The 18,885-nt window shown below is 50.8% G+C and overlaps 2 protein-coding genes and 1 non-coding gene across 4 annotated transcripts in view; 1 reads left to right on the plus strand and 2 right to left on the minus strand.

The window, feature by feature from the left end:
* The first annotated feature begins 3,004 nt into the window (after positions 1-3,004).
* On the plus strand, positions 3,005-10,271 carry Fosb (FosB proto-oncogene, AP-1 transcription factor subunit). 2 transcript variants are annotated; one of them, XM_050126373.1, is made up of 5 exons: positions 3,005-3,714; positions 5,608-5,928; positions 6,390-6,497; positions 7,731-7,886; positions 8,027-8,173. In XM_050126373.1, the coding sequence occupies exons 1-5, from the start codon at positions 3,589-3,591 to the stop codon at positions 8,027-8,029; spliced, it is 714 nt and encodes a 237-aa protein (XP_049982330.1). In that variant the 5' UTR covers positions 3,005-3,588; the 3' UTR covers positions 8,030-8,173. The 2 variants fall into 2 exon arrangements, with proteins under 2 accessions (XP_049982330.1, XP_049982329.1); XM_050126372.1 differs by having other exon boundaries at positions 7,731-10,271.
* Positions 10,272-11,535: 1,264 nt separating this feature from the next.
* On the minus strand, positions 11,536-11,622 carry Trnastop-uca (transfer RNA opal suppressor (anticodon UCA)). The gene has a single exon. It is a non-coding gene; the product is annotated as a tRNA-Sec (tRNA).
* A 4,700-nt stretch (positions 11,623-16,322) lies between these two features.
* Rtn2 (reticulon 2) overlaps positions 16,323-18,885 on the minus strand; it is an 11,841-nt gene continuing 9,278 nt past the window's right edge. The window contains exons 6-9 of the mRNA XM_050126364.1: positions 18,374-18,443; positions 18,222-18,268; positions 17,280-17,338; positions 16,323-17,037 (exon numbers count right to left, since the gene is read on the minus strand). Of these exons, the coding sequence (XP_049982321.1) occupies positions 16,962-17,037; positions 17,280-17,338; positions 18,222-18,268; positions 18,374-18,443 (252 nt within the window). The 3' untranslated portion in view covers positions 16,323-16,961. The remainder of the gene's footprint in view (positions 17,038-17,279; positions 17,339-18,221; positions 18,269-18,373; positions 18,444-18,885) is intronic.

The raw sequence follows: 18,885 nt of genomic DNA on the forward strand, positions 1-18,885 counted from the left end.
AGACAAAATACTCATACATATAAGATTAATATCCTGGAAAAAATAATAACGCTGGGCGGTGGTGGCGCAAGCCTTTAATCCCAGCACGCGGGAGGCAGAGGCCGGTGGATCTCTGCGAGTTTGAGGCCAACCTGGGCTACAGAGTGAGTTCCAGGACAGGCTGCGAAGCTACATAGAGAAACTCTGTCTCGAAAAAAAAATATAATAATAATAAACATGCTTCTTTACTGTCTTCTCTGGGTAGTCTGGGCTGGACCAGGAGTGTGTGTAACAGTTTCCTCCAAGACTGAAACATCCCATCCTATAGAGAAGCTCTTTACACAGGAAGCTGAACCACTCAAAATAGGTAGTCCCTGAAACTGAGCAGGTTTACCAAGCCCCTTCCTGACAGAGTAAGCAATAAAAGCCAGGAGTCCCCTGCTAAGAGGGAAGGAAGACAAAATGCAAAAAAGACCCTCATGCAAGCCAAGTGGAAAAGGTACTCAGACAACAGATGAGCTGCCTGTAGACTGCGCCATGTGCTCCAGGTTCCCAGTTTTGTGAGCTGTCACTCATGCAAGGTTGGCTTTGGTGATGTAGCAGTTATTTCTGCTCACCAATGCATATTCCTGTAAGTAATCCCAATAAAACTACTGCTTCATCAAACTAGGCCTTGGTGGTATCCGTACTTTGGACTGCCGTGAGCTGGCTCCCTGTCTGGGGGAAGCGGACATGTGTGTGTCGCACATGTGTGGATGCGTCTCAGTTGGTAGACTGCTCGCCTGCATGCAGTGGCCTGGTGACACTCTGGAGGGGAGGACAAGAAGTTCAGAAGTTGATGGTCACCTTCAACTACATAGTAAATTCCAGGCTGTGTTTTAAAAAGCAAACAGGCTATAAGATCAGAAATGTTTGCTGTTTGGCATGGTGGCACATGCCTTTAATTCCAACACTCTAGAGGTAGAAGACAGCCTGGTCTACATCACCAGTTCCAGGCTAGCCAGGGCTATAAACGAGGCCCCATCTCAAAAACAGACAGAGAGAGGGGGTTGAGGAAGAGCAGGGAGAAAACGGAGATGTTCAATACACACACGTGCGTGTGCACACACACCACACGCACGCGCGCACACACACACCACACGCACACAATGAGACAGTATCACATAGCCCAGGCTGGCCTCAAACTCTATATCCAACATACTTTATAATGGGATCCCTATGGCTTCCTCTGTGCTAGTTAAGCCCTCTACCAGCTAAACTTTATCCCCTGTCCTCCTAGTGGGCACTCAAGTCTATCTATTAACCTAACATCCCTTCTTCCTGTTTTCTTTCCTTCCCTTTCTTTCTGGGCTAGGAATTAGAACCCAGGACTTCACACATGCTAGACATGCATTCCACTTGAAGGTACACGCCAGCCCTCATTTCCTCTTTTGTTTAAGTTGTTATTCTCCTTTACTTAACATTTTATTACTACTACTACTACTACCAATTTTTATTAATTATTATTATTATTATTATTATTATTATCATTATTAGTGAGTACTGGTTGGTATGCGCCTTGGCAGACATGTGGAGGGCAGATACCAATTTTTATGAGCTGTTTCTTTCCTTCCATCCTAAGTCCCAGGGACGGAACTCAGTTCGGCAGATTTGTGTGGCAAGCTCTTTTACCTGTGAGCCATCTTGCCGGCCCCCACTTTCCTCTGCTATATTGCTCTCTTAAAATGCTCAAAATTTTAAGGTTTAGAAATCTTTCCCTTCAAAGGCTCAGTACTGGATCTGACACTTGCTGATTGCTAAATACATGCCACCAATGATAATAATATTAATATTTTATTAATTAGCATTAGTTAAAATAATTAACATGTATTAATTAGTATTAAACATTTGATTTACTTATTATAATAAAATAGAATAATAATAACAACTTTTTTCAAGACAGGATTTCTCTGTGTAGCCCTGGCTGTCCTGGAACTCACTCTGTAGGCCAGGCTGGCCTCAAACTCAGAGATGCACCTGCCTCTGCCTCCGGAGTGCAGGGATTAAAGGTGTACGCCACCACTGCCCAGCTGCACCTATTATTATTGTTCTTGATTACACACGCTTTCCTTTCTATCTTTGTAAGAGATGGAAAGTTCTTTGGGTATAGGTTCCTACCTGATCCAATTCTTTAGGTTCCCAGATTCAGGGACCCCCTAACCCCGGAAGCCACCCATCCTTTGCTTATCATCGAAGTTTTGGCTCAGGAATGGAGCACCTTTTCCAAGGTCAGCGAGTCTGGCCGAATCTGGGACAAAGGCTATTGGGGAGGGGACGCCATCCTTAACCTCTCTACCTACACCTGGCGACATCACAGCCCTTCCAGCCCCGCCTAAGCCTCACACTCCCCCCCCCCCCCCCACTGCCTAGACTGACTACAGCCCTTTTATTAGGGTCTGCACTAGGGACTTGCTCTCTTCCGCCAGCCGGGGGCGCTGCACCGGTTTGGGGAGGATGGTAGTCTCTGGGTAAGCAGACCTGGGCATCTGGGGTTGCACCTTTCCTCGCCGGGGTCAGCAGGGGCCTTCCCCGGGAGTTCAGGCGCCTGTCAATCTCAGCCCCCGGGACGGCATGGAACTGCGCAGGCGCGGGCGGGTTCCGCACGGCGCTACGGGCGCGCGGGAGCGAGGGATTCCCTCTGACGTCATTGCTAGGATACCAAACAAACACTCGGCCGCTCCGACCGAGCTCCTTATATGGCTAATTGCGTCACAGGAACTCCGGGGAGGGCGGGGCGGGATCCCCTCCCGCGGAGACCCTCAAAACGCAGCTTTGGAGACCCCCGAGACCACTGGGGTCACCTTATGGGTAGGTGGAGGGTGCACGAGACCCTGGGGGTCGCCACAAGGGGCTATGGTGGCGGGGAGGGAGAGTTTGGGAGATTTGTGCATGGAGCTGAGGGTGACGCAAGCGGGGGGGCGGGTCCCGGATGCATAAATTCAGCCCGGCAGCTCCCCGCTTCATTCATAAGACTAGAGCAGCTACGCCAGGGACACGCGGAGCCGGGGCTTGCGGGACTTGACTACTGGTGACTCTTCTTCTTCTTCTTGACGGCCGTGAAATTTTTTATGTATATATATATATTATTTTTTAACTGGAGAGAAAGTTTTGTGGGTTTCTTTTTGCAAGACTCCTTCTAGATCGTTCTTCCGTTCTGTCCTGAAGATAGACTTACTTTCTGTGGGCTTCTGGATCGCGCCCCTCTGCCCTCCCCCATTTCGTGGGACGCCTGGAAAGGAAGAAAACCGCGTCCGAAGCGCACGCTGAACGGCGGCACTGCACGACGGGTCTCTGGGCGGGGAGCGATCCCCGCGACGCCCCCCGTGAAATCGGCGGAGCCTGGACTTTCAGGAGGTACAGCAGCGACCTAAAGGGAACCTGGGCGCTTGCAGAGGGGACTTGTATCGAAACTTGGGGCAGTTTTTCGTGTCGGACGCGTAGCTCCCCCAAGCAGCGCACTTTGGGGACGTGTCCGGTCCACTCCGGACTCGCATCTCATCCCACTCGGCCATAGCCTTGGCTTCCCGGCGACCTCAGCGTGGTCACAGGGGCCCCCCTGTGCCCAGGGAAATGTTTCAAGCTTTTCCCGGAGACTACGACTCCGGCTCCCGGTGTAGCTCGTCACCCTCCGCCGAGTCTCAGTACCTGTCTTCGGTGGACTCCTTCGGCAGTCCACCCACCGCCGCCGCCTCCCAGGTAAGTTCTCGATCGCAAAGATAATACTTTGGTGGTCACGTAAAAAGATATTTAAGTCTAAAGTGTGGATTAAGTATCCTCTCAAATAGATACGCGCCAGAAACTCAGGATCTGGGAAAGCAAGAGGCTTGGGTTGCACTTTGGTTTTTTGTTGTTTGCAAACTGCAAGGAATGGGGAGACGTTTGCAAAAGGTTGTGTACGCGGAACGCGGGAAAGGAATGTAGTTGGGCAAGCGTTGGCGATGTCCGGTGCAAAGTATCGCTGTGGCTAGCAGAAGCTGAGAACTTTTAGCTGAGCTCAGGCTTCCTCACCCAGAGCTAGGCAAGTAAGGGAAGAAAAAACAAACAGACAAACAAAAATCCCAGAGAAGCTTCCAGTAGCCTTCTCCTCTGCCCTTCTCCTTCCAAGCGCGCACTGCACGACCGCGGTCGCCCGCCACCCGGCGGGAGTTTGGGCCTCGAACCCCGATCACGCTGCCTCCGCCTCCTGCGCGGAGACGTAACGGGGGACCCGTGCGTAAAGGCTGACGCGCTGGAATCCTCCGTCTGACGCGGGGCACGCACAGCGCACGGCGCCCCCTCCGCCCGCCCCGCCCCTGACGTCCCGGGCACGTTCTATTTTGGAACGCCGAGGCCACGTTGCTAAGGGAGGGGGCAGCGCGGCTTTCTGATTGGCTATCGCGGAGCGGGCTTTAGCCAATCAACATCTCCTTCCTATTTGTAGAGCGTAGCTCCCTTTCCAGCTCTGCTTTTTGTGTTTTTTTCCGTGCTGGGGGGTCTCCAAGAGGCAGAGCTAGGGATTCTTGTCGTGATTGGGGTGACTCTGTCAACTCATGGGTATGCGAGGACCTTGTGGGAACCTAGTCCCGCTGCTGTTAGAAGCAGGAGGCTTCTGGCTGAGTGCTAGCGCCTCTAAGGGGGAACTGGAGACCGTCACCCCCTCTCCAGGCGCACATATAAGCGCTCCCTGCACGCTGAACTCCCGGTCCTTTCGAGGTGTCCAAACACTTCATGAGCTACCTCGAGAGGAGGCAGCCAGGTGGTCTCTAAAAGGTCCGCCTCCCCTTAGTTCCCAGGATCCTGATTGGCCAGAGATTCAGCCCTTCCCTCGCCACGCCCCCCAGAGTAGTTAAGCCTCTAGGATTCCACTTGCGGGAGGGGGGTGGTGATGGACGCTTTCTTGGGTTTAGGGATGCAGATCCTATATCGCCCCCATCCCCTGCAAGACAGTCTGAGGGATCCTCACTGTCACTTTTCTCTACCTATCGGTTCACTCAAACCTGTCACTTGTCAGTCTCATTGGAGAAGAGACAGAAATTCGGAAGGGATGCGCTCAACTCTTAGGCCAGTCCCACAACACCATTGGATCTGGGATCTCCGCCCCTGCGGGAGCCCTCATACAGTGGGGGTGTGTTTGTGTGTGAGTGGAGAGGAAGGCTTGGGTTAAGGCCTCTCCCTCTCCCTCCCTCTGGGGTGGGGGTGGGGTAATGTGACTGTGTGTATGTGTGTGTGTGTGTGTGTGTGTGTGTGTGTGTGTGTCTCCATCCCGGGAGGTTCTGTCACCAGGCTCTGTCCAGCCTCCTCTCCACCCCCCCACACACCTAAGAGTCACCAACCCGGGGTGTGATTCACCACCCGCTGGAACCGTGCAACCTTTCCCCGAGGAAGAAGGAGGAGGTAGAAGGCAGTTGAACAGAATCCTCTCATTAACCACTGCGTCACGGTGTAGTGGAAGGGTGGGTGTTGTGGCTTTTTGCCTGTGACACACACATCCACACCCGCTCACCCTGTGCTCACTCACAGGGGTCGGTGTGTGTTATGTGTGTTGGGCGTGTGTGTGTCGGTGGCTTTGTTTGTGTGTCTACGCCTGTGTGTGTATGTCTCACCCTGTAGGAGTGCGCCGGTCTCGGGGAAATGCCCGGCTCCTTCGTGCCAACGGTCACTGCAATCACAACCAGCCAGGACCTCCAGTGGCTCGTGCAACCCACCCTCATCTCTTCCATGGCTCAGTCCCAGGGGCAGCCACTGGCCTCCCAGCCTCCAGCTGTTGACCCTTATGACATGCCAGGAACCAGCTACTCAACACCAGGCCTGAGTGCCTACAGCGCTGGTGGAGCAAGCGGCAGTGGTGGGCCTTCAACCAGTACGACCAGCAGTGGCCCCGGGCCTGCCCGCCCAGCCAGAGCCAGGCCTAGAAGACCCCGAGAAGAGACGGTAAGAATGAGCCTCAGGAGTTGATCTGGAAGGGCCTAGGAATGTGAGCTCAGTTGGTAGAGTACTTGCTAGCATGCATGACGCCCTGGGTAGATATCCAGCATAGCATAAACCAGGAGTGCTTGTGCAGGCTGGTAACCCTAGCTCTCCATAGGTAGAGGCAGGAGGATCAGGAGTTCGAGGCCAGCCTGTGCTATTTATTGAGTTTGAGACCAGCCTGGACTGCAAGAATCATTATTTAAAAAAAAATAAAAAAGTTGGCCTGGAGGTGAGGGAAGTAATTCTGTCGCCATAAAGTTTGGGGGGGACTCTGAGGTCTCAAGGTTGCAGGAGCTTTATCATTCCTTCACTACTGCCCCCGAGGAGTAGTGGTTGTTGTTTGGGGTTCTGGAGGCAAAGGAGTTTTGTCAGGGATGGCAGAGGTATCCTCAAAACTAATAATTCTCATCTCTTTGACTCAGCTTACCCCAGAAGAAGAAGAGAAGCGAAGGGTTCGCAGAGAGAGAAACAAGCTGGCTGCTGCTAAATGCAGAAACCGCAGGAGGGAGCTGACCGACCGACTCCAGGCGGTAAGGAGGAGTTCTGGGGTGTCTCAAGGCTATGCAGGGGGTTCTCTACATCACTCTGCCCCCGACTTCTCACTGTGCCTGTGTCCTGAACGAAGATTCCCACGTAAGAAACAAGGGTCAGTGCGGGCCTGATGGAGTCGCTGTATACGCATGCTCAGACCCCTACCCGCTTGCTTCCCTCTATCACCACTTTCCCCATCTCTTTCTCTCAGTTTAAGAGGACCAGCTGGAGGAGGTCGTTCTCTTTGTCTCAGTTAAGGAATAATCCATGAATAATCCATTTTGCCGCAGTACCTCTATTTTTTTTTTCTGAGACCTTGCATTGTAGCCCAGCATGGCCGCCACAACTTGACAGCCCTTTGTCTCAGTCCCTGTGAGTGCAGAGATGACGCAGGGACCGTCATCCTGGCTGGCTCGAAACTAAATTATTTTATGCTGTGTCCGTTCTTTACCTCCTGCCCCAACCACCTACAATTTTCCAGAACTTGAGCTGGGGGCACCCACCAAACTCACTCCTTTCTTCCTTATACCCCAGCGTTGAGGGTCCCGTCCTTAATCCCTGCAGAATATTCTCCTGCCCCTTGAAACCAGGGCACATCTCAGCTTTTCTACTGGGAGGCCGAAGGAGGGGGGAACAGAACCACACTAAAAACAACGCATAACCATTGTTTATGAACACAGAAAATTGCACTGTTTTTCTTTGTCTCTCTTTAAAAAAAAATTTCATGTATTTATTTATTTGCTTTCGTTTGCCTGTGTGCAGGTATGCGGCAGCACACACGGAGGTCAGAGTTGGGTCTACCCTTCCATCTTGTAGGTCCTAGGAATCGGGCTCAGTTTGTCGGACTTGCTGACAATCAACTTTACTCACTGAGCCATATTGTCCCCTTCCTCCCCTATTAAGACAGAGTACTCCTTAGTACAGGCTGGTCTCAAACAAGCCTTCCTCTCCCTGCCTCAGCCTCTGAGTGTTTGGATTTTACAGGTGTTCACCACCACATCGGGCTTGGAGTTCTTGTCCCACGCCAGAGTCTTTCATTCCTGCCTGGCTTTCCCCTAATATCTCTTGCTCAGCTGGGGAATCTGAGGCTCCAACGGGGCCTCTGGGGGTCATGGGGCCTCTGGATCCGCAGCTAGAATGTGTGTGTGTGGCGGGTGAGCCACTCGGTGTGGTCGCTGACCATTGTCCTTCCTTTTTGTCTCCTATGGCCTGGCCCTCCTGGGCTCCATCAGGAAACGGATCAGCTGGAAGAGGAAAAGGCAGAGTTGGAGTCGGAGATCGCCGAGCTGCAAAAAGAGAAGGAACGCCTGGAGTTTGTCCTGGTGGCCCACAAACCGGGCTGCAAGATCCCCTACGAAGAGGGGCCGGGGCCAGGCCCCCTGGCCGAGGTGAGAGATTTGCCAGGGTCAACATCCGCTAAGGAAGACGGCTTCGGCTGGCTGCTGCCGCCCCCTCCACCACCGCCCCTGCCCTTCCAGACCAGCCGAGACGCACCCCCCAACCTGACGGCTTCTCTCTTTACACACAGTGAAGTTCAAGTCCTCGGCGACCCCTTCCCCGTTGTTAGCCCTTCGTACACTTCCTCGTTTGTCCTCACCTGCCCGGAGGTCTCCGCATTCGCCGGCGCCCAACGCACCAGCGGCAGCGAGCAGCCGTCCGACCCCCTGAACTCGCCCTCCCTTCTTGCTCTGTGAACTCTTTAGACAAACAAAACAAACAAACCCGCAAGGAACGAGGAGGAGGAAGAGGAAGAGAGGGGAAGAAGCAGTCGGGGGTGTATGTGGACCCCTTGACTCTTCTGTATGACTGCCTGCCGCCTCTGCCATCGGACATGACGGAAGGACCTTTGTGTTTTGCGCTCCGTCTCTGGTTTCTGTGCCCCGGCGTGGCCGGAGAGCTGGTGACTTTGGGGACAGGGGGTGGGGCGGGGATGGACACCCCTCCTGCAGCTATCTAATGGTCCTGTTAATTCAACCCAACTTTTGGGGATAGATGGATGGGTGGGTGGGTGGGTGGGATGTGACGCCCACTTTTGGCGTCTTGCGTAAGGCTGAAGGGGAAAGGGTGCTGGGTGTGGGGTGCAGGGTGGGCTTGTGGACAAGCTGGCATGCACCCTCAGAAATACCCAACGAGGAATGACAGCCCCTCCCCTTGTCTCCACCACCCCCCACTCACCCACCCTCCAAGGTGCAGGGTGACCAAGATAGCTCTCTTATGCTCCCTCGGGCCTTAGCTGATTAACTTAACATTTTCAAGAGGTCACAACCTCACCTCCTCCGGGACGAATTGAGCCCCCCGACTGAGGGAAGTCGGTGCCCACTTTGGGAGTCCGCTAACTCCACTTCCCCGATGATTCCAAAATGTGAACCCCTATCTGACTGTTCAGTCTTACCTCCTGGAAAAACTGGCTCGGGTTGGATTTTTTTCTTCTCTCCTCTGCTACAGAGCCCCCTCCCTACTCAGGCCCGAGCCTACCCCTGTGCAGTATTATGCCAAGTCCCTCTCACCCCCACCCCCAGCTGCCCTTGGCCGTCCTCGTTGGGCCTTTCTGGTTTCAGGCAGCAGGGGGCGCTGCGACGCCCGTCTTGCTGGAGCGCTTTATACTGTGAATGAGCGGCCGGATTGCGGGGTGCGCCGGGTGCCCCAGCCCTCCAAAGCCTTCCCTGGGTCTCCCCTTCTTCCAATTGTCTCCTTCCTCCCCTCGACAGGGAGTTCAACTCAAAGGAGTGACGGTGATGCATCCTGGTAGCCTTCTTGCTCAGGCCCCAGACATCTCCAAGGTCTCCCGCCTTTCCCAGCCTAGGACGCCAACTTCTCCCCACCCTGGGAGCCCCGCATCCTCTCACAGAGGTCGAGGCAATTTCCAGAGAAGTTTTCAGGGCTGAGGCTTTGGCTCCCCACCCTTGATATTTGAACCCCCAAATATTTTTTGGACTGGCATACTTAAGAGGGGACTAAGTTCCCACTATCCCCCACTCCATCCGGTTCCTCCAGCCCCAAATATGGGTCCTGGCTCCTCCCTCCAGCTTTCACCTCGTGAAAATTCCACGAGTCAGATTTCTATTTTTTAATATTGGGGAGACGGGCCCTACCGCTCCCCCGCTCCCCTGTGCTGCATGGAACACATTCCACGCCCTGTCCTGGGTCCTCGGTTCCAACCCTAACCCCATAAGCTATTTATCCCTTCCCTGGTTCCCGAAAAGCACTTATATCTATTATGTATAGATAAATATATTATATATGAGTGTCTGTGTGCGTGTGTGCGCGCGAGTTTCCTCGTTTGCAAGTGTGCTGTGGAGTTCGAAATCGCTTCTGGGAACTCGAGTCAGACTATCTGGCTGTCCCTCCATAAATGTCACATTTTTGTTGTCCCAGCCACTCTGGCTGTTGGAGACAGTCTTTTCTCGGTCTGTTCCTCTCTGACCGCTTCCAACATGTCTCCTCTCTCACTGGCCCTGGTCTCCCTTCTGTTTATCAGCTCCGGGTTTGATGGGGACATGCAGTTTTACTTTTGTGGGTAAGTGTGACTGGGTGGTAGATTTTTTCAGTCTGTATCGATGAGAATCCTGGGTGGGAGTGTGTGATCAGAAGGGCCTGCCGCTGCCGACCACAATTCACTGACTCCATAGCTCCACCCATACTGTGGTTGTGATTTTGTTGTTGTTTTGTATTTTGCACCTGACCCCGGGGGTGCTGGGGCAGTCTAGCACTGGGCAGCTCCCCTCCCCCCTTGGTTCTGCACTGTCGCCAATAAAAAGCTTTAAAAAAATGTATCCACCAAGTCAAAGTGTCTATTTCCCCTGGGCACCGATTACACGGCTTCCTTTCAGCCAGACAGGATGAATTCGGAAGGCTGGGAAGCCTTCACAGGCCCTTATTGGGGCAACTAGCGAAATCAGGAAAGTGGACCCTTGGGAGGACTTCCCTGTTTCCAGGCCGTGTCACCTTAAGGAAAAAGGAAGGGGCAGAAGGTCAGGCGTGAGGCACTGACGTGGTGAGGGGTTCAGGAGACTTCATGGTTGGGAAAGAAAATATTCAGAACACTGAATGGCCAATGATTTCAGCAAGAGTTAAGAGGGAATAAGGCTGGGTGTGGTGGGGCACGCTGGCAATCCCAGCGTTTGGGAAGTGGAGCAAGGGGAGAAGATGGTAGATATCAGCTGCTGGGGCGTTGGGGAGCTAGAGGCTCCCGGTGAGAGACGCAGCAGGCGTCTGGAGAGAGAGAATCAGCCCTCAGGGAGATTCTGCAGGCAATGACATTTTAGAATAGAGTTCCGATGCTCTTTTGCCGGCACTAGGGATCCATAGCAGGATTTGAGCAGTTGAGCAGCAGGTAGTGTTATTTTAGGTGGACTCTTCTATTCCCCAGACTGAGAGTGGCTGGAAGAGACAGGCTAACGCTGAGGAGGACCCCGAGAGACGCGGAGGAGGCAGAATACCCTTCCATTTCAGGTACACCACCAGTCAGGCGGCCTGAGAGTTCTGGTGACCTCAGAAAGGAAAAGGCATTTGCTCAAGCCTCGGTTTCCCCATTCTCGTACGTCATCCCTCAAGTGTGTCTCAAGGTCACCCTGGTCAAGTCTCCTTGCAATATAGCTTTAAATGCTCTACTTTTCTCTCAGGTTCATTAAATACATAATTGCCCAGTGCTGTCTTCTCCACTGTCCGGGTTATCTCTTGAGACCAACGCTAAAGGTGTGGTCACAACTGTATCCCCCTCACTGCTCAAATACAGAGACAGGGCTGAGCCAGATTGAACAAATGAACAAATACATGACTAATAACTGCATGCGTGATTAAACACATATGCGAGCAAAATGACTGGATGAATAAATAGTTGGAGGAGAGAAATCGGAGATATAAAAGAATCTCCTAGAACTGTAGAGACAAACTTAAATCCACTTTTGAAATGCATTTGATCCTTCCGGGAGGGACAAAAAGCAACTATGAAGAGAGAATAAGTAAGAATAGAGGTGAATTTAAAGACATATATCACATAATATTATGATGCTAGGAGCAAAATGGGATAGATACTCCCGCCCGAAAGGTGGAATTGAACCACTCTGTCGCTAAACAGCTACAGGTTTGAAGCCTGCACCCCAGACCACTGAGGATCATCCGGGCAGAAGCAGCTATTTTCGGAAAGGTATATAAAGGGCCAATATCAAAAATCTTTTGACTTATGGTCATTATTTTTTGTGTCGTTGGACAAAATAAATTATAACGTTTCTGATATTTTCAACTTTATCGTGAATATATGGTTTCTTTTTCTTTACAACATATGATATAAATAGCTCTTATTAACTAAATATGAGTAGCATCATTTGCATAGCGCCTTGCATTCTGGGAAGCAGCGCCTAAAGCGCTTACCTCCCTGGTCGTACAGGAAAAGCATTTTTTGCGAAGTGAAAAGTCAGTTTTATTTTTTTGTTTGTTTTGTTTTGTTTTGTTTTTAAAACTCGTGCGGCACTTGGAAGCCTCTTCGTGGCAGAATTTTTCACGTTTTTCTGAGAGGGAGACGCGAGCTTCTCGTAGGGTTTGACGGCGGGTGGCCACACGGCGACATCTGCTGTTGCTTTGTGGAACTGCACACATAAACGGAACCCTGTTAATCCGGCGTCCGCTGTGAGCTCCAGGCACTGAACCTAGGTGATGAGGTGGACAACCCAACTGGTCCTCCTCGCGGTTGGATGCTGGAGACCATCCCTTTCTAAACCTGTATGTTTGGGCCAGGGAAACGGAGGCACAAACATGGACAGTATCATAGCCCCGTTCTTAGCACCCAACTCCCTAGGAGAAATGAATCCTACATCATCATAATTACGATATTCTTAATAACACTAGCTTTTCTGATTCCTTGAGACAGTCTCTTTTCTTTCTTTTGTTCTTTTCTTCTTTCTTTCTCCTCTTTCTTTCTTTCTTTCTTTCTTTCTTTCTTTCTTTCTTTCTTTCTTTCCTTGAACAGGGTCTCACTGTGTAACCCTGGCTGGCCTGGAATTCACTATGTAGCCCAGGCTTGCCTGAACTTTGAAGCTATGGAATTGCCTCAGCCTCCCGAGTACAGGGATTGTCACAGGCGTGAGTCACACGCGCAATTTGACTTCCATCTCAGATGATAGAACACTGAGTTCTCTAACTGCTTCGTAGAGCCCTATAATCTAATTACCCCATAAACAGCCCCCACACAACCCTCCTAGAACTGATTTGAGGGATGCAGCAGACTCGCCGCACGACCCTCCTCGGCGTCTTTGTAATGCTGATTCCCTCGGCTCGGTTGTCTTTCCTCCCGGTGTCCACAAAGCCTCCTTTCCACCCTGGTCTCAAACCTAGTAAGACCTCCCGCACCTGACCCTGATTTGAATGGTAATAATTTGTGTGTGTGTGTGTGTCTCTCCCCCCCCCCTCTCTCTCTCACTCCTGCCACACGCAACCAAGTCACCACGTGATTAAATGAATAGATGATGTCACCATCTTTCTCTGAGCCTCAGTTTCCCCACCAGCATAATGTGTTTGAGATACTCAAGTCCCTACAGCAGTGGTTCTCGACCTTCCTAAAACTGCAACCCTTTGGTACAGTTCCTCATGTTGTAGTGACCCCCAGCCATAAAATTCTTTTCTTTGCTTCTTCATAACTGTAGTCTTTCCACTGTGATAATGTAATGTAATGTAAATATCTATGTTTTCCGATGGCGTTAAGCGACTCCTGGGAAACCTTTCGATTCCCAGAGGAGTCGCGACCCACGGGTTGAGAACCGCTGTCCTAGCGCCAGGACAGGGAACCTACGAAGACGTCGCTAGGGGGCGCTCAATGACGGCTACTTCAATTCTGAAGCTGCGCTAGGTCGAGGTGCAGTGATAAGCCTGGGGCTTTAGCTTTTCTTGATCTATTAATTACTAGGACTTTCTCACCTCTCCATATTTTGCTATGAACATTACGTCTTAGGAAATATGTGAACGAATGCATCTTTATAAAGCTTTGCTGAAACACTGTAGCCACCAGGCGGTGGTGGCACATACTTTTAGTCCCAGCTCTTGGGAGGCAGAAGCAGGTGGATCTCTGTGAGTTCGAGGCCAGCCTATTCTACAAAGCGAGTTTCAGGACGGGCTCTCCAAAGCTACAACAGAGAATCCCTGTCTCAAAAAACTAAAAAAAATAAAAATGAAAAGTATGTATATAGTAGAAGGTATTTATATATTTGTTTTTTTTTTTTTTTTGTCCCCCTCATACTCATACAGACGCCTGCCTCTGCGTCCTGAGTGCCGGGATTACAGGAGTGCGCCACCACGGTCTGGCGTATTTATTCTTGTCGGTGCATAAGGGCGACCTGCAGAGTCAGCTCCCTACCTCCACCATGTGGGTTGAAGAGATCACCTTTACCCACTTGTTCACCTCTCCATTTTTGAGAGCATGTACATGTATGTAGTACTAGGATGTGACCTATGCAAGTGCCCTGTGGGGGGGAAAGGGGCTCAGAGGTTAAGAGCACTGGCTGCTCTTTCAGAGGACCCCAGGATCGATTCCGAGCTTTCACGTGGCAGCTCACATCTGTCTGTAACTCCAGTTCCAGGGGACCTGACACCCTCACACAGACACACATGCCATCAAAACACCAGTGCACATAAAAACAAAACAGACAAACTAAACAAGGCAACCGTAAATTAAATTTAAAAAGTAGCACGACTTGACTAGAGATATAGAAATTGCTGTTTTGGTGTTTTTAGTGTGTGTGTGTGTGTGTGTGTGTGTGTGTGCCCCCACATAGCCCTGGCTGGTCTAAAACTCACTACCTAGACCAGACTAGGCCTCTGAAAGAGATTTGCCTACTTCTGCCTCCTGGATGCAGAGGGCAACTTTAGGGTGTGGGTTCTCTCTTTGCATCTTGTGGATGCCAGGGATTGAACTCAGGTCATCAGGCTTGGCGGCAAACGCCTTTAAACCCTGAGCCATCTCCCAGCCTCTCTGTGGTTTTTTTTTTTGGGGGGGGGAGGGTGTTCAGGACAGGGTTTTTCTGTTTAACAGCTCTACCTGGCCTGGAACTTGCTTTATAGACCAGGCTGGCCTTGAACTCACAAAGATCCACCTGCCTCTGCCTCCCGAGTGCTGTGATTAAAGATGTGCGCCACCACCGCCCACTGCCTCTCTGTTGTCGTAGCTAGCTGCTGCACTGCACTGCAGAGACACTGCAAACCCTGTGTCTGTAACTCCTCATTGGCACCTCTGTCTCTGTCTCCACAATGACATGCACAGCAAGAGGAAAGCGATACGGTGATGAACAAGCAAGTCTAAACATTTTTGTGTTTGTCTTTACTGTAAGCTATTTCTGACAAGCAACACTGGCTTGCTTCCAAGGTGGCAAGTAGCATTTCCTTCATAAAAGGTATTTTTCTGTTTTATGCCACTTGTTTATGACGCTGAAGATGGAACTCAGGGCCCTCTGCAAGCTAAGTTAGGGCTCTACCACTGAGCCTCACCCCAGCCCCTCACTGGGGGATTCTACCACTGAGTTGCATACCTAGCCTTTATTTTTTTTTAATTTCCTTTTTATTGTATGTGCATTGGTGTTCTGCCTGCATGTATGCTTGTTTGAGGATGTCAGGTCCCCTAGAACTGGAGTTACAGATAGCTGTGCGTCACCGTGTGGGTGACAGGAATTTAACCTGGGTCCTCTGAAAGCAGCCAGTGCTCTTAGCCACTGAGCCATCTCTCCAGTCCCACCTTTAATCTTTTGAGACAGTCTCGCTATAGCTCCATTTGGCTTTGAATTTTGTAGCTGACCTGGAACTCTGCCTAGGGATTACATATATGTGCCATCATGTCTGACTGTCCATTGGGCATTTCTGTGCCAGGCAGTGATGGGTATTAAACGCGGGACCTTATATATACTAGACAAATGGTCTTCACCTTAGCATGAGCCATTAGTATAAAGATCTCACAAGGGAATGACTGTCGTTTGGGAAACAGTATTGTTATCGTAACTAACCATAGAAATTTCTGCCAGGTCGCACTTGGAAAATATACTTATTGTTATTATGTGCATGCGTGTACATGACAACATCAGTGTGGAAACCAGAGGACGGATTATGGAGACAGTTGTCTTTCAGTCTTTCCTGTTATTTTCTGTGATGCCTGCATGTGCGGCTGTGCTCCATTAGTGTGCAGTGCCTGAAGAGGCCACAAGAGGGCATCAGATCCCCTGAGACTGGAGTTAAAGGTGACCGTGAGCCACTGTGTGAGAGCTGGGAAACCCTGGATTTCTGGAAGGGCAACTGGTGCTCCTAACTTATGTGCAGCCCCTCATTTCTCTACCTTTATGTACCTTCCCCAGGTTCAGCTCATACCACCACGCCTGTGCAGCAAGAACCAGCTGAGCTCTCTCATTGATCTTAAAGCTTTTACCTTTTCTTTTTTGAGGCAGGGTATGATGATTATAGATTATAGGCAGGGTCTGATGATAGTCCAGGTTGACCTTAAACTCACAGGAGTCCACCTACCTCCGTCGTTTGGCTTTCTTTCTTTTTTTAAATATTTATTTATTAATTTGAATGCATATGCGAGGGTGTACAAGAACTACTTGAAGGGGTTATTTCTCATTGTTCACAGTGTGGTTCCCAGAAATGAAACTTGGGCGATCAGCATGGAGGTAGGTACTTCTCATCAGCCACAATAATTCATTTTCTAACTTTTATTTGGAAATCATTAAAGTGACACTTTCATGTTTGTTGTGGGTCAGCGCAGATACGCAATGGAGCACATATGAAAGACGATGAGGGTCAATTCTTTTTCTACCGTGGTGGATTCAGATGATCCGATTCAGACCTTCACGGCCTTTCCCAGGTGAGCCATCTTACAGCCCCCAGCCATTCGTTGTGTTGTTGCTTGTTTTAAGGCAGGATCTCTCTATATAGTCCTGGCTGTCCCGAAACTCATTGTGTGGACCAGGCTGGTCTCAAACTCCAAGATTCACCCACCTCTGACTCCCCAATGCTGGGATTTAAGGATTGCGCTACCACTAGGTTTTTTGTTTGTTTTAATGCTTTTCAGTGTAGGAAGGTGTAAGTGGAGGGGCCTTAAAGCACAGAAGGCTGTGGATTTTCCACAGGAGTCTTTATTACTGTGTAAATCCAAGCTCAGGGCTCCTCTGGGCCCCATGCAAAGCCCCAGCTTAGGGGTTAGTGGCCTCAGAGACACCAATCCCTCACGGCGCCTCCAGCGATGGGTCATGGAAATGCAGACCAGCGTCCGACTACGCGACTACAAGTCCCAGCAGGCTCCGCGGCTAAGGAGCCTAGCCGTTCCTGGACTCTCAGAGCAGAGCTTCTTAGGAAATGTAGTCCCAGTCGTTCCGGCACTTCCCACTGGGAAATGGCTTGGCGGAGTGGGCGAGGGTGTGGATGCACGGGAAGTGAAGGGGAAATGGGCTGCTGGGGTGTAGGCAGGCGTCCCTCGGGCAGAGACACCCCTCTCATTCGGCTTTGGCTTTGGATCCGGAGACTGCAGATGCTGCTGGGGTTCCGGTCCCAGGGATTTTAGCTCGGATCCTAGGGAGCATAATTAGGGGCCATGAGGTGTGACAAGAGATGGAGGAGGTGCAGAAGATTAGCTAGCCCCTATCCTCAGCCTGATGAACGGCTTTGAGGAAGAGATAATGTGCCCAGGAAGATTTGGGGAAGTGTAACGGGGCAGGGACAGGGAGAAAGAAAGGAAGAAAAAGAAAAACCCACAAACAACAACAAATATCCCACGCTCCACCACCCTCCTTGTCATCATCTCATGAACTTACTTAGCTTTGATGTGGCTCAGCTGATTGGTCACCAGCCCCACATACTGGTCAATCTGGGCCTGGGGAAACCGAAAAGGCAAGGGGTTATGGGTAACTGATGTAGGATTCTGCCTTCAGCTCACATAGCCAAATCAGAAGAGGGTTTGGGGCCCATCGGTCCCGTTTCAGCTGTGAGAATCATAACTGGCCTTCCTGCCTTTGCTGTTTTGAGATGATCTCATGTAGCTCAGGCTGGCCTTGAACTTCCGGTCTTTCCGTTTCTAGCTCCCACGTGTTTGGATTAGAGGTGTGCAAGACCACTCCTGGTTTTATACACTACTAGGGATCAAGGAGGACTCTACTAACTGAGTTAAATCCTCAGCCTGCATCTGCTCTTCAGACAGGGCTTTGCTACCTAGCCCTAACTAGCCTTGAACATACAGGGATCCTCCTGCCTCAGCCTCCTGGGTTCTCAGATTGTTTACTGTTTTGGTGGCCCTGGTATTGAATGCACGGCCTTCTACTGTCTAAACCAGTGGTTCTCAGCCTTCCTAATGCTGCAGTCCTTGAGTACAGTTCCTTAGGGTGTGGTGACCCCCAACCATAAAACTTCTTTTGTTGCTACTTCTTAACTGTAATTTTACTACTGATATGAATCATAATGTAGATATGTGTTTTCCCAATGGTCTCAGGCCACCCCTGTGAACGGGTCCTTCAACTTCCCAAAGGGTTCCGACCCACACACTGAGAGCCAAAGGTCTAGACTTCTGCATTCGAGGTGTTTTACCTCCCTTCCTTGAGCCATGCCCCCAGCCCCTCACTGGTGGAGTCTAAGCAACTGGTGGCAGCAGGGCTCCCGAGTCTGCCGGGGACTTGTCTGTGGGGTCCTAGCTCTAGAAGGGAGGCAGTCACACTAGCCATTTTTGACTTCCATATCGACAATGGAGAGTTTGCCACACTCACCTGGTGCTGTCTGTACAGAAGGGGGATGGTGAACAATGCGACCACTCCTATAAAGAAGGGGGGAGGTCAGGTTTTCCTAGCAGAGAGGGACCGGTCCACGCGGAACTCCATCCCTCCCCCATCCGACCTCAGCAAGCCCCTTCCCAGCTCACCGAGGATGACAAGAGTCAAGCCGTTGAAGATGGCTCCCACGAAGGTCAGGATATAGAAGAGAAGGGCCAGCTGTGGGGTGAGGGTCAGTGTCAGAGAGACCTACAGGCTGTGAACCCTGCTCCCCACCGTGGGCACGGAGGAGAGGGGTGGGAATACAGAAGCAGTCTTGGGGGGGCTGATGTGGGATGTCCTTCTGCACACTACAAATATGTGTTGCTTCTATTGGTTGATGAACAAAGCAGTTTTGGCCTATGGCTTGGCAGAACATAGCTAGGCAGGAAAGCCAAGCTGAATACAGGGAGAAAGAAGGCGGAGTCAAGAGATGCTAGCAGCTGCCAGAGGAGCCAAATGCCAGAGCATTCCCAGTAAGCCACAGGCCACATGGCGATGCACAGATTGATAGAAGTGGGTTAATTTAAGTGTAAGAGGCTAGCCAGTAATAAGCCTGAGCTATCAGCCAAACAATTATAGCTAATATTAAGCCTCTGAGTGATTTTTTTTTTTTTTTTTT

Source organism: Alexandromys fortis, unplaced genomic scaffold (genome assembly GCF_014885135.2).
Source record: "Alexandromys fortis isolate MF-2015 unplaced genomic scaffold, M_Fortis_MF-2015_v1.1 scaffold_240, whole genome shotgun sequence".
NCBI lineage: Eukaryota > Metazoa > Chordata > Mammalia > Rodentia > Cricetidae > Alexandromys > Alexandromys fortis.